The sequence below is a fragment of the Pelophylax lessonae genome (assembly GCF_965119305.1).
Source record: "Pelophylax lessonae genome assembly, chromosome: 1".
Classification (NCBI taxonomy): Eukaryota; Metazoa; Chordata; class Amphibia; order Anura; family Ranidae; genus Pelophylax; species Pelophylax lessonae.
The window spans coordinates 316,134,232-316,154,560 of record NC_138768.1 but is presented as its reverse complement, the minus strand read 5'-3'; the positions used below and the strand labels follow the sequence as shown (position 1 = coordinate 316,154,560).

At 41.7% G+C, this 20,329-nt stretch overlaps 1 protein-coding gene across 1 annotated transcript; it reads right to left on the bottom strand.

Moving 5' to 3' along the window:
• Positions 1-3,746: 3,746 nt before the first annotated feature.
• Positions 3,747-4,733, bottom strand: LOC309568828 (olfactory receptor 11L1-like; the record flags this gene model as incomplete). The annotated part of the gene is made up of 1 exon (XM_082274614.1): positions 3,747-4,733. One exon carries the CDS (start codon positions 4,731-4,733, stop codon positions 3,747-3,749), a length of 987 nt encoding a protein of 328 aa, XP_082130740.1.
• Positions 4,734-20,329: the final 15,596 nt, after the last annotated feature.

Here is a 20,329-nt window from a genome sequence, read left to right as displayed (position 1 = left end):
GGAAACAACCGCTGGCTATGTCCCCACAGGGAGATACCTCCACTTCCTGTCCTGGTGACACTGAGACAGGAAGTGAGGGGAAATCTCCTTAGCGCATACACAGTACATAGAGCCTCAGTCTGAGCCCCCTGCCCCCTCATGAAGTACCCACATCTCCCCCTTACCTGAGGATGAGGATGGTGGCCAGCAGCAGCCCACACAGGACCAGCAGCCCCTGGTGCCTTTCCCACCTCATGTCTACTCGGCTCCTCTCAGCTGCTCTGCCATAATTCCTGCTGGGCCAACGCCAAGCTCTCTCCTCACCAACGCTGCCAATTGGACGCCCGTGATGCGCTCCTGCTGCAATTTGGGGAGGGGGAGGTGGGCAGACACAAGTAGCTACCGCAGCTGGACATTGGGATGTCCAGGCCCCCTACACATACTGTATATGGCCTGTCCCCCCTAATGGCAGTCCTAGGGATCATGAAACCTCCTAGAAAAATGTGATAATACTACTCCTTTGTAATCTAACATTGTTCTGATTTCAACATGCCACGTCTAGTAAAGTTGTGTTCGTTTTTTTTGCATTGAGAGTATCGCTCCAATAGAAGCATTGACATCATCCTTGTTTTTTCATCATGACACCTTTGGTAACATCACATTTTTTGTGTTATGGAAATATGGATTTGTTTCTATCTGTGTTGCAATAGCCCTAGTTTTAGTACCATATTATTACATTTTTTACAATAATTTTTTTTTTTTAATCGCGTAATATATTTTTACAACTTTTATAGGCAAGCTAGGACATTGTTCCACTTGGCCTGTAAGGATCACTACGTATAACAGTGGTAGGCCAATAGGAGCAAGAATCGGAAGGGGTGGGTTCAGCGTAAAACACTAGAATGTGTCAAATTCCACTGGATAGAGCAGCACAGGATTTAGGGTACACAGCTAGAGAAAAAAAAAAGAATAAAAAGTAAATGCTGGCAACTTTTTATGCCCACATTATGCCAATTGGGTGCTGAGTATACTTTCACTGTTAAAAACATAATGAATTGCTATTTTATTGTACCAATTTCTATTTTATCTCCAGTGCAATGACTCAATTTTCAACTCTTCAATAAACACCTAAAAGGACCTCACCGTTATTACTAGTCATTAGCTAGTTCTAACCTGTGTGATCACGTTTGTGAATGTTTCTGTACTACTGCAAAAAACACTTGTTAATAAGGTTACACATGGGTGTTATAGCATGATAATGTATCTACAACACAATGTGCTCTAAATTTAAATATATATCACTGTTACATTTTATTATATTTTCTAAGTTATATTTTCTTCATCAATAATGTTATAAATATTTTATTGATTCACAAAAAGTATACCTATGTTTAACTGTTTTGTGAAAACTCTACAACAGCCCATGTTTAGCTTTGTAACTTCAATCAGGTTTAATGTAAGAAAATGTATAATACCTTATAGACTGGATACTTCTTGAGGTGTAAAATGCAATATGGAAACCATAATAAATAAAATAAAAATAAAAACATTTGAAACATTTCTTCTTCTTTATAGTCTGATATATCTGTATATGAAATATTGCCTATGAATATTTTGTGCTATCCTTTTTGACAGCAGCTGTGGCTTTTGGCTCCATTTCACATTTTCCTGCCTATCAGTACCTGCAACAAAAGCAAAAGGCAACCAACCCAATAAGCTCAAGCTGAAATAAACACAGAAATGTGAATGAGCCAAACCAGTGATTCATTACTCTCCCCCCCCCCCCCCACACATGTTCTCTGCATATAGCTGCAAAGGAAATACATTGGCAACTCAACATCTGGAAGATTTACTCCCGTTCATGTCCAGACCATTTTTCGTGATACGGCACTGCAATACTTTAACTAACAATTGTGCGGTCATGCAACACTGTATCCAAATATAATTTATGTCATTCCCCCCCCCACAAATAGAGCTTTCTTTTGGTGGTATTTGATCACCTCTGGGTTTTTATTTTTTGTGCTATATACAAAATGTGTATTCTGCTACATATTTTTGGTAAAAAAATCCCAATAAGCCTATACTGGTTGGTTTGTACAAAAGTTATAGCGCTTTACAAACTATTGGATATATACTGGAATTTTTATTTGTTTTATACTAGCCCTGGCGGCAATAAGCGATTTAAAGCAGGACTACATTATTACAGCAGATATTCTGACACTAACTTACACTTTTGACACTTTGTGGGAACCAGTGACACTGTACTAATGACACTGGCTAGGAAGGAGTTAAACATCTAGGGCGATCAAAGGCTTAAATGTGTGCCCAGCCAGTGTTTGTGTGTACTATGTGAGGTGCTTTCACTAAGGGAAAGCACCCCCTAAACTAAGGAAAGCACCCCCTTTTCAGAAAAAAGCTCTGCCTTATTTACACAGGCAGAGTCCTCTCCTGTGTGTTTTCCCAATGATTGGCGGGTGCCGATAGACATCCATTCACCGGCATCAGCTGATTGGCTTCTGCTGTGACAAATGTGACACAGCAGAAGCCGCACGCCGCCACGCCCCCCCGTACCAGGAAGTGTCAGATGATGTATTAGGTACGTGATCTGGCACAGAAGAGCCACCTTGCCACCATACATCCTAATGATGCAGACCACAAATGGTTAAGAAAGATGAAGACTGAAAGCAAACAACATTTGCCTTGCTCTATAATGCACAATGCTTTGTGAATCACTTGTTTTGTAGGTATTTTGTTTTAAATGTTTATTTTTTAAAACAAAGATATTAAATATATGTTTTAGAAAAAAGATCATCAGCTGGATAAACACAGTTAAAATTACATTGATCCAAAACCATTCCAATTCCCTTTAAAGTAGGAAAGGACAAAATGTTAAGGCAAGAATTTATATAGGATGAAAAGCTAGTCCTTCATAATGTTTGTATAAAATCAGAAGGACCCAAGACAGAACAGACTTAAAGCAAAGTTCCACCCAAAAGTGGAACTTCCACTCTTCTGCTTTCTCCCCCCCCTCTGGTGCCCCATTTGGCACCTTTCAGGGGGGAGGGGGGAACGGGTACCTTTTTGATGGGTACCCTTCCCCACTTCCGGGAGACAGCGCCGTGGTCCCATCCCTCAGAAGTTCTGTCCCCTTTCTCCTTCCCCCACTGCCGAGCCAATGAAAATGCACAGCCTGCTTCACGCATGTGCAGTAGGGAACCGGCTGTGAAGCCGAAAGGCTTCATTGCTGGTTTTCCTTAGAGTGAATGGTGGTGGCAGTACCCGGCAACTGATCCAAAAATCGGCTGGGGTGTTGACATCGTGGGCTCCCTGGACAGGTAAATGTCTATATATTAAAAGTCAGAAGCTACAGTATTCTTAGCTGCTGACTTTTACTTTTTTTTTCTCCAGCTGGAACACCGCTTTAAGCTGGCCAAAGATGATCCTGGACTGAACGAAAAATACAAACAAACAGATTCTTCTCTCCAAACACGTGAGGTGGATGGGTATTCCCCCTACCTGGATCACTGCAGCCAGTGATCAACGAAAACTTTCCAGCTTTTCCATTCAACAGAAGTTGATCTAATAATTAACTTCTGTTTAACAGGGGCGGCCACACATGGATCGAAGTTCTACTGGTCCCTGCTGAACTGGCTGAATTTCAATCTGTCTATGGCCAGCTTTAGTTGTTAATTGTCTTTTAACTAAAAAAATGTATATAAGAAATATCCTGATGCTGTAAGTACTGTGTAAGGAATTGCTTTCAAAAATCAGAAAATGCAACTTATATTTCTGTGGACTGGAAGATTTTTTTTTGTAATGTCTTGTAATTGTGGTAGCATTCTTCGTACAATCTTTTTAAGAGATCCTCTAACTTCTTTGTTTCTTAGACTATAGATGATAGGATTTAGACCTGGAGTTATAACAGTATAAAAAACTGAGACAAATTTCTTCATATCAGAAGAGTAGTTGGAGTGGGGCCGGACATACATAAATATCATTGTTCCATAGTAGAGTAATACTACAGTCAAGTGAGCTCCACAAGTGGAAAAACTCTTACTCCGTGCACTGTTAGATTTTATTTTAAGAACAGAGATCACAATGGCTAGATAGGACACCAAAGTCAACATCAAAGAGCCAAACAGCACAATGAGAGACAGAATAAATATTGAGATTTCTGTGAGGTAGATATCACTACATGATATCTCCAGGAGAGGTGGGATGTCACAAAAAAAGTGGTTTATTTGGCGAGAGTCACAGAAATCTAACTTAGAAATAAGCAGAGAAGGAATTAGACCTGTCATCATTCCAGTTACCCATGAACCTCCAACTAGCTGGAGACATGTTCTGGTGTCCATCAGACTGGAATAGTAAAGAGGTTTACAAATGGCCATGTATCGATCATAAGCCATTGCTAGCAGCAAATAACACTCAGTGGCTCCAAATGAGACAAAGAAGAACAGTTGAGTCATGCATCCAGCAAAGGAGATTGTATTGCTTTTCAGTAGTAGGTTGGCTAAAAGTTTGGGCACAATTGTAGTTGTGTACCATATCTCCAAAAAAGAGAGGTTACTAAGGAAAAAATACATTGGAGTCTGCAGAGACTGATCCATGATCACAACAGTTATAATGATGAGATTTCCACTGAGGGTCACTAGGAAAATGAAAAGGAATACAATGAACAGAAGGATGCTAGTGTCTGTGGCATTTAACAATCCCACAACTGTAAAATCATCTTCGCTGCTCTGGTTGAGCATAGTGCGGGAGGAAAAAGCATGTAGCACCCATCGAATGACACCTGCAGAGGAAATGCAAGAAAGGTATATAGCAATCATCAGATACAAACAAAAGGTTGGTTACTAATAGTTTTTTTTTTCAATTTCATAATGCCCATATATATGCAGAGCTGTGATAATCTTTACTATTTTGAAAGCTGACCATTGAAAGCATTATATTTGCTGCAGTTAGACATTGACTACCCCTGTTTTGATTGTAGCATATCTCAACACTCCTTATACTGTACATATAAAATACACATTCTTTAAAAACCTCTTCTTATTGAAAATGATTGGTCCAGGATTTATTGTCACATTACTGCCCTATTATCAGGGCTAGCTGCAGTTTGTTCAGCTGCCTTGATTTGGCAAGCTGTGACCATTCTGAGACAGGGCCATCTTACTGAATGGGCACGCTGGGAAGTTGCCCGGGGGCCCCACTTTCCCAGGGGGCCTCACCTGCCCAGCAACCCAGCCCCAGCCAAGCATTAGTCCTGATTCCCGTGTGCCTCCCGCCGCCCAACTTAGCAGGTGGCAAGTGCCTGTCGGCCCTGTGCTGCTGTCAGGCCACTTGGGCCATGGAGGGGGAGCCCACTACTGCAGAAATGCCTGTCCACCTCCACAGGAACAGGCACACACAGGACAGTGGAGTCTGACTCCCTTCCGTGTGTGTGTTCACAGGACCCAGCCGCCCAACTTGGAAGCTGTCATTAGCCTGTCACTGCTGTACCAATAAATATCGCCTTATCTATCATTTGCATTTTTATTCTCATGGGTGATCATGTAGGCGGGGCCCCAGTGAACTGCATTGCCCGGGGGCCTATAATGCTCTTAAGTTCTGAGAGACAACAAGAAGGCATACTCAAAACAGGGGACTCTGGTAATGTCTATGAATCCAATCCTTTTCCACCAATGGGCAGCCTAATACAGTGATACCCATGAAATTGCATTGTAAGCCCTAGTACACAGTGCACTTTCTCTGTCCAGTCTGCAGCTACAATGCTTCCTTTTGCCAGTCTGTATGTACCTGTATAATCCTTTACAATCCCAGATTCACCAACGCTACAAGGAGCCTGAAGTGCCTTTATTGATTTCAATACCTAACCAAAAAATACAGGATGCATGAATGGTATGGGTACAGGGGAAATAAATACAATTACATGCAGCACTTAAATGCATGAAATACATCTTCTGTTCACAAGTAAGTGCAGATTCCTGACACAAGCTGTACAGCCCATCCCTGCTCAACAGCATTTGGGGATTGATTTGCCAAAGGTGTTTACTTTGCTCCACTCTGTAAGGGAATTATCCCCAGAGCTTTGTGAATGTGGTGAAGCTTCACTTTGCAAAGAATACCCAATCACGTGCAAGGAAAATAATAAAAACAGCATTTTTGTTTGCACATTGTTGAATGATAGAAGAGAGCAGAACTTCACTAAGCACTGGGGATAATTCCCTTGCAGAGTGCAAATGACCTTGCAAAGTGAACAGTCTATTTGCCTTCAGTAAATAAACCCTAATCTCCTATTTACTGCTTTGTTTTTAAGCACCTGTAAGGCATCATTAGCACAAGACTTACTAAATATTGCGCCTATGGAGGGCCTTGTTTACCCACATTGGGATAAATAGGTGGTCTGTGCATCCCCATACAGGCAGTCCCATAGATGTCAATTGCATAGACACAGCCGCTGCTCCCAATTTGCCATCAGTGTGGGTGCAGGTGTATGTGGGTGCATGCAGACACTGCATCCCAATGAACATTAATGGGACTGCCTGCACAGGGATGCACAGAACACCTTTGCATCCCCATTTGGGTAAACATGGCCCTCCACAAGACCTATGCTTTTGTGCAACCTCTGTGAATGAGGACTAAAAGTATATACATAGAAACTATTGTATTCACCTTTGAGTCAATGTGACATTTATCGTGGAGGTAATAATTCCAAAACATATATTTTTTTTTTTACTGAACTATGATTCTGTTGTAAACTGGATAAGCTTACTGAAGTGGATACATTCTTTTTTGTCAGGACATTGCCTATCTCTATGAAAATTTCAAATGTAATATTCACTAAGGTAACATGAGTTAATGAATAACTAGTGGAAAAGTTTTATTATGCAACTTAAAATAGTGCACAGTGAGTGTAAAATCAGAGAGTACCCTTATGTTATTTAATGGGTCATTATGATGTCTGTATATGCTGTCATTCCCATAATTAATAAAATCTTGATTGATGATGCTGACCTATTCAGTCATTCACCTATATCAGTTTCTTATCAAATGTCAGTTTCCTTATTGAAGTATTAATTGCTTAGCAATTTCACACCCCTTTTACTGCTGTCTCCAATAGCATTTTATTTATACTTATTCAACATCCAGTGAAACACTATGTCACAATCACACCTATCTCTGATCAGTTTCTTGGCTTGTGCAACATCTACCGCTCAGCAGCACCTTATCACTGTCTTTTCTGTCTCTGATCAATTCCCATTCATAGTTGAATAGCTCTTTTTTTACATCTATTTACTATTTACATTTTTTTACATCTATTTAAAATTGTATTATATTTAAAAAATCATGAGTATTAGTATTGAACACCATGGTATCAGTCTTATGCTAACCATTTTTTCTTTATTTTATTAAAATTACACATTTATAAACAAGTACATGGACTCTGAGTACAAACAGTTTGCATGGTTAGCATAGCACAAAGACAGTGACAAGCATAATTACTCATATGATATCAGTGTGTTTGCCATTTTCTTTTTTTGTGAACACCAAAGGAAGAACAAGTGTATACGCCCATCTTGCAAATTCAGCATTAGTACTGTTACTGTATATTTACCAATCAATTTAAGGGGAATACTACTGGGGAATACTACTGTGTATTTCTTTTAAAGAAAAACATTGTACAGTGTTCTGTTTCATATTACCATGTCACATGAAAAGACCCTTTCCCTGCTAAACAAGATTTTTTTTAATTGTATTTTTTGCAATGGAACACATTCCCCATGGTAGTGCCCAGTTCCCCACGTTACAGCTATAACTCACCTGTTAGCCTTGAAATTTGCAGAAAAAAACACGATTTGTCTCCCATAGACTTCAATGGGGTTAAGAGCTAAGTCCTGGGTTTGCAGAACTCCCACAAACTTCAAACCTATACAGATTTACTCATCCTAATTACCTCTAATTAGCATCCAAGGCAACCCCTAAACTACATGACCTAATAAAGTGTAAACTAGAGTACTCATATACGGAGTTCAGTTAACAAAAAGTCCTAATAATTCTGACAATTAGCAATATAAATGTGTCAATTTAAAAAAGGGTCATGCACGTGATTTTTTGTGTGTAGGGCAGCCCATCGAATGAATGAGCTGTCCTAAATGTGAATTTTCTATCTGCTCAGTTCAAGCAACCTGACACATTGAAAACTTTTTTTATTATAACATTTGTTCCCATTTATCTCCTTATTCCCTTTAGTTGACAAAGCTATTGCCAAATAAACAGACCCAAAGCAGAAATTTAATCATTGGTGTGGTCGATTGAGAGAGCTAAAATGGTTAAAATCCATTCAACAGGAAATAGTGGAAGCAAATCATTGGCAGAAGAAATATTTTCTACTGTACCAAAGACTTTGACTGTAAAGCTGTATGAAGTACGAACCCCATTTTGACAATTTGTCTAACTTATTGCCTCTTACCCACAGAATAGTTGTGAAGAAAACTCAGTGTAATTGCTTTAGTATAGTGAATGTTTGTCTAAGCAACCTCTTCTCTCTTTTCAGGCTATGGAATTATCCTGAGGTATATGTATGCTTTTACAAACCCCTTGGAGATATATATACCATGTTCCCAGTAGATCTGAGATAAAAGGCCTATGATAGGTACTACATCTGAGTTCCTAGAAAATTTTCCCCCTTTGGGAATAAAACAGATGAGCTAATTCCACAAAAACTGCACGGAACACTTCACATATAACAACTAATTCTAGATATTGCAAACTGATGTGGGTAAGCAATGATTCATTTGTTATTGTTTTTTTTTGCACATTTCCCAGTGCTTTTTGATAGAATTGAAATAACTTTTATTTCTTCTTTACGTTAAAGCTGAAATAAAATCCCATAGATAATACAATACATGTATTTATTAAAAATCATTCCATGTATTTTTCAATAGTGCTAAAATTTGTATTGACATACACCTAATGTAAGCCCCTGTATAACAAGCCTGGGAGTAGGAAAAGCAGAAAAGGGAGTGTGGGGATGTTGAAAGCAGTTAGAAGTTCAAGAAATTAAAAAAACATATTTCCGTTATCTTGACTGTTGGTCTGTAAAATTTAAAAGTATTCTTGTACATAAAGTAGACCACATACTGCCTTCAGTATCACATTCAAGCAGTGTTTTTTAAAAATTATCATATAACACTGTAGGCTAATTTTGTTCAAAAGCATGCCATGATTCAGGTGTACCTAGGGCAACATAATGTCTAAACATGATTTTGCATTCAGAAAGGTCAAAAACAGCCATGTCTAAGATTCACAGGGGGACGCTTCTGCACATATTTTGGGACTGGCGATCTATACATCTCTTTTGGCAGCGGATCTTTTGAATTATCCAAAAATGTACTGATGTTTCCCTCCTCGACAACCCCATCACAGTCCTCCTGAATCTTAGGTCTCTATCCAGAGAATGCTACCATAGATACATTCTCTGGCCCTGTGTATTTCCTTTTTCTTTTCTTCCCTCTCTCTGTTTCTCTTCCATGTCATTCCCCTCTCTCTTTTTTGTTAATTAAACCACTAAACACTTGGTGAATATTGGATTCATCTGTATCACAGGTGAGACACCCATGTTGGAAGATATAATAATGACAAACTAGGCTCTTTGTTTCACCATGCAAACAATGTCTTTCCCTGTTTATACACTCGTGTTTTACTTTGTGTATTATTACTTACTATCTGATGCTGAGCATCTTATAGCATCACATTCTTGAAAATCAACTACCCTTTCAATGGGAAGAAGGTTTAAATTCCAACATGACAATGACCCAAACTACACAGTGGTTGAAGGAGAAAAAGTTGAATGTCCTTACATGGCCTAGTCAGAGCCCAGGCTTAAACCAAATTAAAAATCTGTGGAATGATTTAAAGACTGCAGTCCACTAACAGTCACTATCAAATTTAAGTCTAGATGTGCAAAATTAGTACAGACATATCCCAACAGACTAAAGGCTATAATTAAAGCAAAAGGTGGTTCAACAAAAGACTAACACAAAGGGGTGATACTTTTTCCAACTCAGCGATCCTGTTTTTTATTTTATTTTTTATTTTTTTCTGACATGTTGGTGTTATATCTTTAAATTGGATATTATAAGTTGCACTGAGTAAATACAACTAGATAAAACAAAAACTGTGTCTGTCTTCATTTCAGGCTGCAAAGTAAAAACTGTGAATATTTAAAGGAGGGTGATTATTTTCTAAACTCACTGTATGTAGGGATGAGATATAGGTTAGATTCAATGTAGATTCAAGGCAAATCCAGGCCATTTGTAGTTCATGGTACTGGCAAGCTAATAAAGGAATTTGCCCACTATTAAATTTAATGATGATGCCCTGCTAGTGTCTTTGAACTTTGGTCAGCTGGCTTAGAATAGCAAATAAAAGGTGCATTGTTACTTTCCAATCCCCTCACTATAAAAGGGAAGATACAGATGCCAGTGCATTGCAAGGTATTGTAGGGAAAGGCTTCTAAACTGCATATGGAGAGATTTAGGGTATTAAGGAAACTGTGCTCTGATTTCTGTCCATATGAGCAATATTTGGTGGCTAAAAGCCTGGTCAGATGAAGCTCCCTGTAAAAGATGCCGCACACTTATGTTGTTTAAAGAAGGAGGTCTCTTTGATGAGATACTTGACAAAATCACCAAAGATGTCACAGGAGGAAAGGTCCTTTCACAGTGGAAAGTTCCAAAATCCCCCTACTCACTGTCTAGTACTTCCTCAAAACTAACAGCTCCTCAACACTCTACTCCAGCTTCATCTTCTAATCCAAAATTCAAAGTCCACCTCACAACCCTCTTCCCAATGAAGGGACACCCTCACTTCTAAGGGTAGGGGGATGTCTGTTACAGTTTCTTCTCTCTGTGTTGCAGACAACCTAGACCTGCTAGTTCAATTGGTGATTTCAAGGGGGTACAAAATTGTTTTTTTTAACTCTACCCCTACAATGGTTCTTCTCCAAACTCTGCTCTCCAACCAAACTCTGCTCAAGACAGATTTGCAAAACACACTGAACCATCTTTTGTCCCAAGGAGTGGCCATTCCATCATCTTTGGAAGACAAGTTCAATAGCTCCTTTTAAAAACGTGTTCATGGTATCAAAACCCATTGTGGGCATTCATCCTATTGTGAACCTAAAATCCCTAAACACGTGCCCTCAGATTCTAAAGTTGGATTTGAAACATTTGACTGCAAAAAAGGAAATATTCTTTAAGTCTCTTCAGAAACCAACACTTTCTGCAGTGTTAATCTCCTGGTTTCCCATTGTACTCAGTGGTTCCCTCCATTGACATTCGTGTTTCTGTGGTGATGTACGAGTTGGTGAAAGTAATCACAAAGCATAGCGAGGACTAGGAGATTGACATTTCTGCAAGAGGGGGTTTCTGCTAAGTTAACTGCTGCCAAACTACTTTTTGGGCATTGGGAAAAAGGAAGAGTAAGCATTATTTTTTTAGGGCAAACTTTGTGGGGCATTTAGTTTTCACAGCAAGTGTGCAACTTTTCATACACTGACTTTGGCTATAGATAGCCATCTTCTGGGTCTAAAACAGATACATATTTTCTCAAAGATAACTATTTTCGATGAAAATCACAGCTTTTACTATACTGCCCATGTCTATAGATAGTTTATGGGCCTATAAGTTTAGCATCCTGAGTTTTAAAATACATTGTCAGCATGTGTCTTTTCTCAGAACAAACCTTTAGTATTCTACAAATAGTGCAACATTTAGTACTCTAAGGTTGGAAGTATTAGCACCCTCCTATAGCTGGCCATAAATGAACTGTTTTTTTTTTTTTGATCAGCCAGCCGGCAGATAAAAAAAACATCCTGATTACCCCATCCACACATTTGAGGTGGATGAGGGAATCCTACCCGTTGTGCTATTGTATTCATAGAGCGGAACTCCCCTACTATTAGCATACATTGAAGCAAAATTTTCCAACTAGCCTGTTCATGAGCAGTCGGTCCTTGTTGTGGATGTTTTTTAACTGATTCATGACAAACGTCCCCATACATGTTAATAGTATCTCTCACCCACAGGTGGTTTAGTGAGCTTTTGATGTTGTGTATTTAAAGATGGCTGCCGCATATCTAATTGCCCATATGGTTGTGGGGGGAAGTGCAACCATGTGTTGCTGACCTCACTCCCAAAATGACCTGTAAATGGTCAAGAGGAATGATTACATCCTATGGGTGGTATCAGGTATACAGGACTATAAAAAGAGCCCAAATCATGAGGAATAGTCTGTTTTTTTGGAGCTGTGGAAAGACAAAGCATGCAGCCAGGATTTCTTACTGTCCTGTTCCTCCAGCTATCCAGTGTAAGCTGTTGACATTCAACTACCAGAGCTAAGTATTATTTGATATTTTGGGATATTGGAAATAGGAGTGTATGTTTAACCAATTGCCAACCGCCGCAAGTACATATACTGCGGCGGTCAGCCCCGTGCAGGCAAAGTGACGTATGCGTACGTCACTCGCCTGCGAGCCAACAGGGGGCGAGCGCGCGCCACCGGAGGCACGCTCCCGCCCCCGCTCGCTCACTGTAATCCCCGCGCGTGTGACTGGCGGACCCGATGTCCGCCGGTCACTCGCGATCGTCCGTTACAAAGGGAGAAAGGCAGACGGCTAATGTAAACAAAGCCGCCTGTCATTCTCCCTTGTGTAAGTGCAGAGATCATACGGTCCTGCTATGCAGGATCGTACATCTCTGTAGTTACACAACAAGCCACATCCCATAACAGTTAGAAGCACGCCCCTAGGGACCCCTCCTTCTCAAATAAAGTTAACCCCTTCCCTGCCAGTGTCATTTTTACAGTAACAGTGCATATTTATAGCACTGATTACTGTGGTAATGTCACTGGTACCCCCAAAAGTGTCAAAAATGTCAGTCAAGGGTTCGATCTGTCCGCCGCAATGTCGCAGTCCCTCAAAAAAAAATCGCAGATCGCCGCCATTACTCCTTAAAAAAAAAAACAATAAAAATGACAAAAATCTTTCCCTTAGTTAGTAAACGCAATAACTTTTGCGCAAACCAATCAAAATAAACTTATTGCAATTTTTTTTACCAAACATATGTAGCAGAAAACAAATTGGCCTAAAATGTTAAAAAAATTAAATTTTTACATTTTTTGGGGGGGAATTTCATATTAAAAAATGTGAAAAATATTTTTGCAGAATTGTCGCTTTTTTTGGTTTATAGCGCATGCTCAAAAAATCGCACAGGTGATCAAATACCACCAAAAGAAAGCTCTGTTTGTGGGAAAAAAAGAACATCAATTTCATTTGGGTACAGCGTCGCACGACCGCGCAATTGTCCGTTAAAGTCACACAGTGCCGAATCGCAAACTACCCCCTGGTCAGCAAGGGGGTAAAATCTTCTGGGGCTTAAGTGGTTAATTGGTATTTTGTGTAATGTTTATGGTAACTTTTATGTGTAAGAATCTTTATGTAATTTGATGTCCAGTAAAGTTTTGTTTTATGCTTTTTTATCAAAACTGCTCTTGGTGGGTCTATTCATTTTAAATATTCACTAGATATTTGCGTGGCTGTCCAGTATACCTACAATTTCAGTATATTGTGCTGCAGCAATTAAGAGCTGATCTGCTCAAGTGTATGCAGTCTTTTGCTTTTTATAAATGTTGTTGTTTCACACTGTTATTAGATTAATATCTATAATCTAATAACAGCCTTTTATTTTCCACATTTGTTACATATGATGACACTGGACTTCACTGATGACAGTATGTAAAAACAAAATTGTGAAAAAAAATGTATATAATTTCTTAATTTTCCAAAAAATGTGGACAAAAAATTACTGCTTCAAAAAACTTGCCACGCCTCTTATTAAATACCTTGGACTGTCACTTTCCATAAAGGGGTAATTTGAGGGGTATTTGTACTGTCCGGGCATTTTAGGGTCTCAGGAATTAGGGCTGTCAGTAGAGATGGCGTTGCGGTTCGCCCCATGATCGGTTCACGGCAAATTTTGCTTGTTCGCTACCCGCCAATTTTGCAAACACATGGCGTTGTTCGCGGCGGCCATATTAGTTTACATTGGGGAGAACTTTGACCCATGACAAAGCTGTCAGGTGGAACGGGACAGCCAATTGAAACATTTCAGCACATGGACATGCCCCCTACCTAATAAATAGACCAGAGCAGGCGGCCATTTCACATTCTGCTTTTTGTCAGCGTAGGGAGAGGTCTGCTGTGTTCATCAGGGAGAGATTGCCAGACACAAATAGCTCTGTTAAGATCCACAAAAGTCCTTTTCAGGGCTGGTATTTCGGTATAGGTCTACTGCAGTCTCTTTTGAGTTTAGGGACAGGTATCCAGTCTGTGCTTTAGGGACAGTTAGAGATCGGCAGTGACACAAATCGCTCTGTTAATGTCCACAAAAGTCATTTAAAGGGCTGGTATTTATTTGGTACAGGTGTACAGTTTCTGTTCAGTTTAGGGACAGGTATCCAGTGTGCTCTAGGGACAGATCTGCAGTGACACAAATTGCTCTGTTAATGTCCACAAAAGTAATTTAAAGGGCTGCAATTTTTTTGGTATTGGTGTGCAGTTTCTGTTCAGTTTAGGGACAGGTATCCAGTGTGCTCTAGGGACAGATCTGCAGTGACACAAATCGCTCTGTTAATGTCCACAAAAGTAATTTAAAGGGCTGGAATTCTTTTGGTATTGGTGTGCAGTGCACTATATAGGGGTGAAAACCACAGTACAATATATTTTGTAATATAGAAAGCATATTATAGTGGATTTGTAATGTGCACTGTGCAACATTGTGACTGGTGTGGTTACTGAGCGTTGCTGCAGCAATACTACAAACAGTGACAAAAGCACTTTTAATGTATTATAACTAGTGTGATAGACCAGTGCCCCCCCAATACCACATATTGAAGTGGGGTGCTATCTGAGTATACTTTTACAAGTGTATTTGTGTCCTGCAACAATATTGCCTCTTTTGCTGTGTTAACTCTGATACACACAGTGCCAAACTACCTGGCCAATTTTTTGAACAACTGGTGTCATAATCCAGTGGCCCCCCAACACCACATATTAAAGTGGGGTGTTATCTGAGTATACTTTTACAAGTGTATTTGTGTCCTGCAACAATATTGCCTCTTTTGCTGTGTTAACTCTGATACACACAGTGACAACAGTTACTGGCCAATTATTTGTAGAACTGGTGTGATAAACCTGTAGCCCCTGCAATACCACAGATTGAAGCGGGTGTTATATACCTTTTTCCAGATATACTGCGATTCTCTAGAGACTTTTGTCACAGGGTAATTTAAAAACATGACAGGCAGAGGAAGAGGCATGCACTTACGCAGGGGTGGTAGGGGTAGGGCAGGAGCAGTAGGCCGGAGCCAAAGTGTGAAGTTTCAGAAGGCGCGTTCAATTGCGTCAAAGGACGCACCAGACTTGGTTGAGTTGCTCACTCAGCCTTCCTCTTCTGCATCCTCCTTATCCTCTCTATCTGCACCCTCTTCACTCTCTGATGTGTGCACCCCCAAAGACACCTCCACAAACACCACCACCACCACCACATACCCTCCGCTTGAGTCACTGGAATTATTTTCTGATCCATCACAAGACATTTGCGATGCGCAGCCATTGTTGGCACCAGATAAGGAAGAGGAGGTAGCAACAGCCGCCACTCAGCAGTCTGACGACAGTACCCAGATCAGTCCAAGGAGGTTGGTCCCCGCTGTTGCTGACTACTCCGAGATCTCGATTGTTAGTGGTGGGGAAGGTGACGTGGATGATGACGTGTCTATGGACGTCACGTGGGTGCCCACAAGAGATGAAGAGGAGGGGAGTTCAGAGAGACGGACTGGCAGATAGGGAGGAGAGGCAGGCAGAACTTGCATTGCACAAGAGGTACAAAGCAGACTGCAAATGTATCAGGAGCGAGCGATCAACCATGTACAGTCACATCTGGCGCTCCCAGGACGCCAGCACATGGCTCCGCAGTGTGGGCTTTTTTTAATGTGTCTGTTGCTGACAACAGTGTTGCCATCTGCAGCCTTTGCAGTCAATGCATAAGTCGCGGTAAGCCCAACACTCACCTAGGGACAACCGTCTTAAGAAGGCACCTGAACTCCCATCACTGAGCCCAGTGGGAGCAACACCGTCAGAACCCACAAAGCCACACTCCAGGCTCTCAACGTCCAGCCTCTTCTCCTTCTCCTCTCTCCTCACATTTGTCCTCCACTCCACCTTCCATGATGCCGTCGTCACGTTGTTCTGGAAAAAGGCAGGCTTCTGTGGCCCAAATGTTGGATCAGAAAAAAATGATAACTCCGGATAACCCTCTTGCCCAACGTTTGACTGCTGGCTTGTCGGAACTGATAGCCCGCCAACTACTGCCATATCAACTGGCGGACTTGGAGGCCTTTTGTAAATTTGTGGACAAATTCTAACACCACAATGGAAGGTCCCAGGCAGGAAATATTTCTCGCAGAAGGGCATTCCAGAGCTGTATGGCCATGTTCAGCGGCAAGTGAATATATCTCTGGCACACAGTGTTGGTGCCAAGATACATCTGACCACAGACACATGGTCTAGCAAACACGGGCAGGGAAGGTATATCACTTTTACTGCCCACTGGGTGATCCTTCTGGTGGCCGTCAAGCATGTAACCCGTGGCACCCGTGAAGATTTGGTTGTACTACCACGGATTAAATGCAGGCCTGCCTCTTCTTCTCCTCCTCCTCCATCTTCCCTCTCCTCCTCGGCTGACTCCTCCTTTTCCGCTGCTACTGTCTCTTCCGCTGCTTCGCCCAGGATCCCCAGAACCTATTCCACATGCCAGGTGAGATGTTGCTATGCTGTGCTGCGTCTGTTGTGCCTGGAAGCTAAGAGCCACACTGGTCCTGCACTCCTTTCAGCTTTGCGTTCACAGGCAGATCAGTGGCTGACACCGCTGAACTTGACAGTTGGTAAAGTGGTGTGCGACAACGGTGCCAATCTGCTGAGCGCGCTGAAACAGGGCAAAATAACACACGTGCCATGTATTGCACACGTCCTAAACTTGGTAGTGCAGCGATTCGTTGCCAAATACCCTGGGGTCCAGGACGTCTTGTGGCAGGCCAGGAAAATCTCGGGCCATTTCAGAAGATCTTACACAGCCATGGCTCGCCTTTCTGACATTCAGCGGTGACACAACCTGCCCATCAGGCGTTTTATTTGTGACTGCCCGACGCGATGGAACTCAACGTTGCATATTCTTGATAGGCTGCTCCAGCAGAAACGTGCAGTTAACGACTACCTGTACGAACTCTGTGGCAGGACAGGTTCTGGGGAGCTTGGGTTTTTTTCACCTCGCCAGTGGCTGCTCATGCGGGACGCATGCAGACTTCTGTGGCCATTCGATGAGATCACCAAGCTGGTCAGTCACGGCCAGGGCACCATCAGTGAAATCGTACCTTACGCCTTCTTTCTGGAGCATGCATTGCATTGTTTCATTGATCAAGCCGTCGAGGAGCAGGGGCAGGAAGATGAGGAAGTCGCAATGTTGGATGAATTCCCAGTGGGTGTTACTCCATCTGAGACAAGTCAACAGCAGGAGTCTGAAGAGGAGTCAGAGGAGGATGGTGCTGGGGGGGGGGGGAGGAGGAGCAAGAAGAGCATGCTTTAAACCTTTCTGGGATCCCTGGTGTTATCCGTGGATGGGGGGAGGACAACGAGGACGACATGATCCTGGATGATGAGCTGGAAGCAGGCCGCTACACCGCTTCCAGTTTAGTGAAAAAACGGGGGACTTCATGCTCCAGTGTTTTAAGGGGGACCCCCGTATAAAAAGCATAAAGGCCAAGGACCAGTACTGGGTGGCAACGTACTTAGACCCCCGGTACAAACAAAAAATGGCGGAAATGTTACCACAATCACAGAGAGCAGTCAGAATGCAGCACTTCCAGGCCTTGCTGCAGGAAATGCTGCATTCTGCTTTTGCGTGCACTGGCAAAGAAATTTCCAGTCACAGAGAGACAGTTGCGGGTAGCAATCCAACAGCACCTGCAAGAAGAGGGCGGTTTGAAGAAGTCTTGGTCACTTCAGATATGAGATCCTTCTTTCAGCCGAACCATCGACAGCTGTACTCCGGATCCAGCATCAGGGAACGCCTAGACCGACAGGTGTCCGACTACATTGGGTTAACGGCAGATGTGGACGCTCTGAGGAGTGATGAACCCCTGGACTACTGGGTGGGCAGGCTTGACCTCTGGCCAGAGCTTGCACAATTTGCAATGGAAATGTTAGCTTGCTCCCCATCCAGTGTCCTGTCCGAAAGGACATTCAGCGCAGCAGGGGGGATCGTGACCGATAAGTGCACTCGCCTAGCTCATGACAGTGTAGAATACCTCACATTTATAAAAATGAATGAGGCATGGATCTCTGAGGAATTCAACACATGTGACCTAGACCATGTTTCATTGAAATTTCTCATGCCAGGCCACAAATATCCGCCAGACCGCCATCCACCCACAACAATTCCTGGTCCTTGTCTTCGCTAAATACAGCGGCATAAAAGGCATTTCATGTCCATTGAATGGCAAATTTTTGGGGCCTTTTAGGGCCAACAATTATTTTTTCTGTGAATGCCTAATGTACCTGCAGCCACAGAATACAACTTTCTTTGCTGTCAGGTAAACCCATGTGGGCTAATTTTTGGGGCTTATACTGGCCGACACTTACTTCTGTATCCTATGAATGCCTAATGTACTTCCAGCCACCAAATACTACGTTCTTAGCTGTCAGGTAAACCCTTGTGGGCTTATTTTTTGGGGCCTATACAGGCCGACACTTACTTCTGTTACCTGTGAATGCCTAATGTTCCTTCAGCCACAGAATACTACATTCTTAACTGTCAGGTAAACCCATGTTGGCTAATTTTTGGGGCCAATACTGGCCGACACTTACTTCTGTATCCTCTGAATGCCTAATGTACCTCCAGCCACAAAATACTACGTTCTTAGCTGTCAGGTAAACCCATGTGGGCTTATTTTTTGGGGCCTATACAGGCCGACACTTACTTCTGTATCCTGTGAATGCCTAATGTACCTCCAGCCACCAAATACTACGTTCTTAGCTGTCAAGTAAACCCATGTGGGCTAATTTTTGGGGCCAATACTGGCCGACACTTACTTCTGTATCCTGTGAATGCCTAATGTACCTTCAGCCACAGAATACAACGTTCTTAGCTGTCAGGTAAACGCATGTGGGCTAATTTTTGGAGCCTGGAATGGCCGACACTTACTTCTTTATCCTGTGAATGCCTAATTTTTCAGACTGGAATTGAAAATCAATGTGTCTGTAAAAGTTCCGCCAAATTGTGGAATGGTACTTCTGTTATGACATTGTCCATGTGCTGGGACTATTTGTGCACAGCTAGTACATCTTTTGTGGCTGCAAATATGACCTAAAGTTTTTTAAAGTTCGCCTTCCATTAAAGTCAATGGGGCCCGCCGCGAACTTGCAGTTCACAGACTTTTGAGACAATTTGCGGCTGACGTTCGCGAACCACCCCTGCCGATGTTCATCCATCACTAGCTGTCAGTACATCAGGACTGATCAATTTTCAAATATACATACCATAGTTTGTAGACAACGGCTAAATAACACACACGGATTTGGATTATTTCTACTAAACATTTTCAGTATCTTTTCATTTATATAGCAAAAAATAAAAAACCTAGTGGTGATTAAATACTACAAAAAGAAAGCTCTATTTGTGTGATAAAAAAAAATATATAGAAATTTTATTTGCATACAGTTTTCCATCACTGAGCAATTGCCAGGTAAATTAGCAATATAAATGATTTTTTTCTGAATAGCAAAAAAATGCCCTGGTCATAAAGGAAGTAAAACCTTCCGGAGGTCAGTGGTTAAGGATAAAACAAAAATAGCAAATAGCTTCATGTTTGTAATCTCCCATCTGCCTTACACACACTATCCCCTTCAAAACCTTCCCTCATTATGCAACACATAAAATGGCGACCTGTGCCTGTGTGCTAAGTCTTCATATAAGTTGTTACTCCTGCACAAATCTGCTGAATGGCTGCTGCAGACGGCAGCAAGCCATTTGTAGGTTTAAAGAGGATGCTATAGAAACTTGGGGCGGCAGCCAGTTTGACAACAAATATACATATGCCTCAAAAATTGTACAAGATGAGTTATTATTGCTTAAAAATTTGTACGGATGAGGTTCAGGTTCACCACTGCCATGGTTTCAAGGCAAATCCTGTGGGTTTAGGATTTGTGGTCCTAGTGATTTTGTTGTGTAAATTA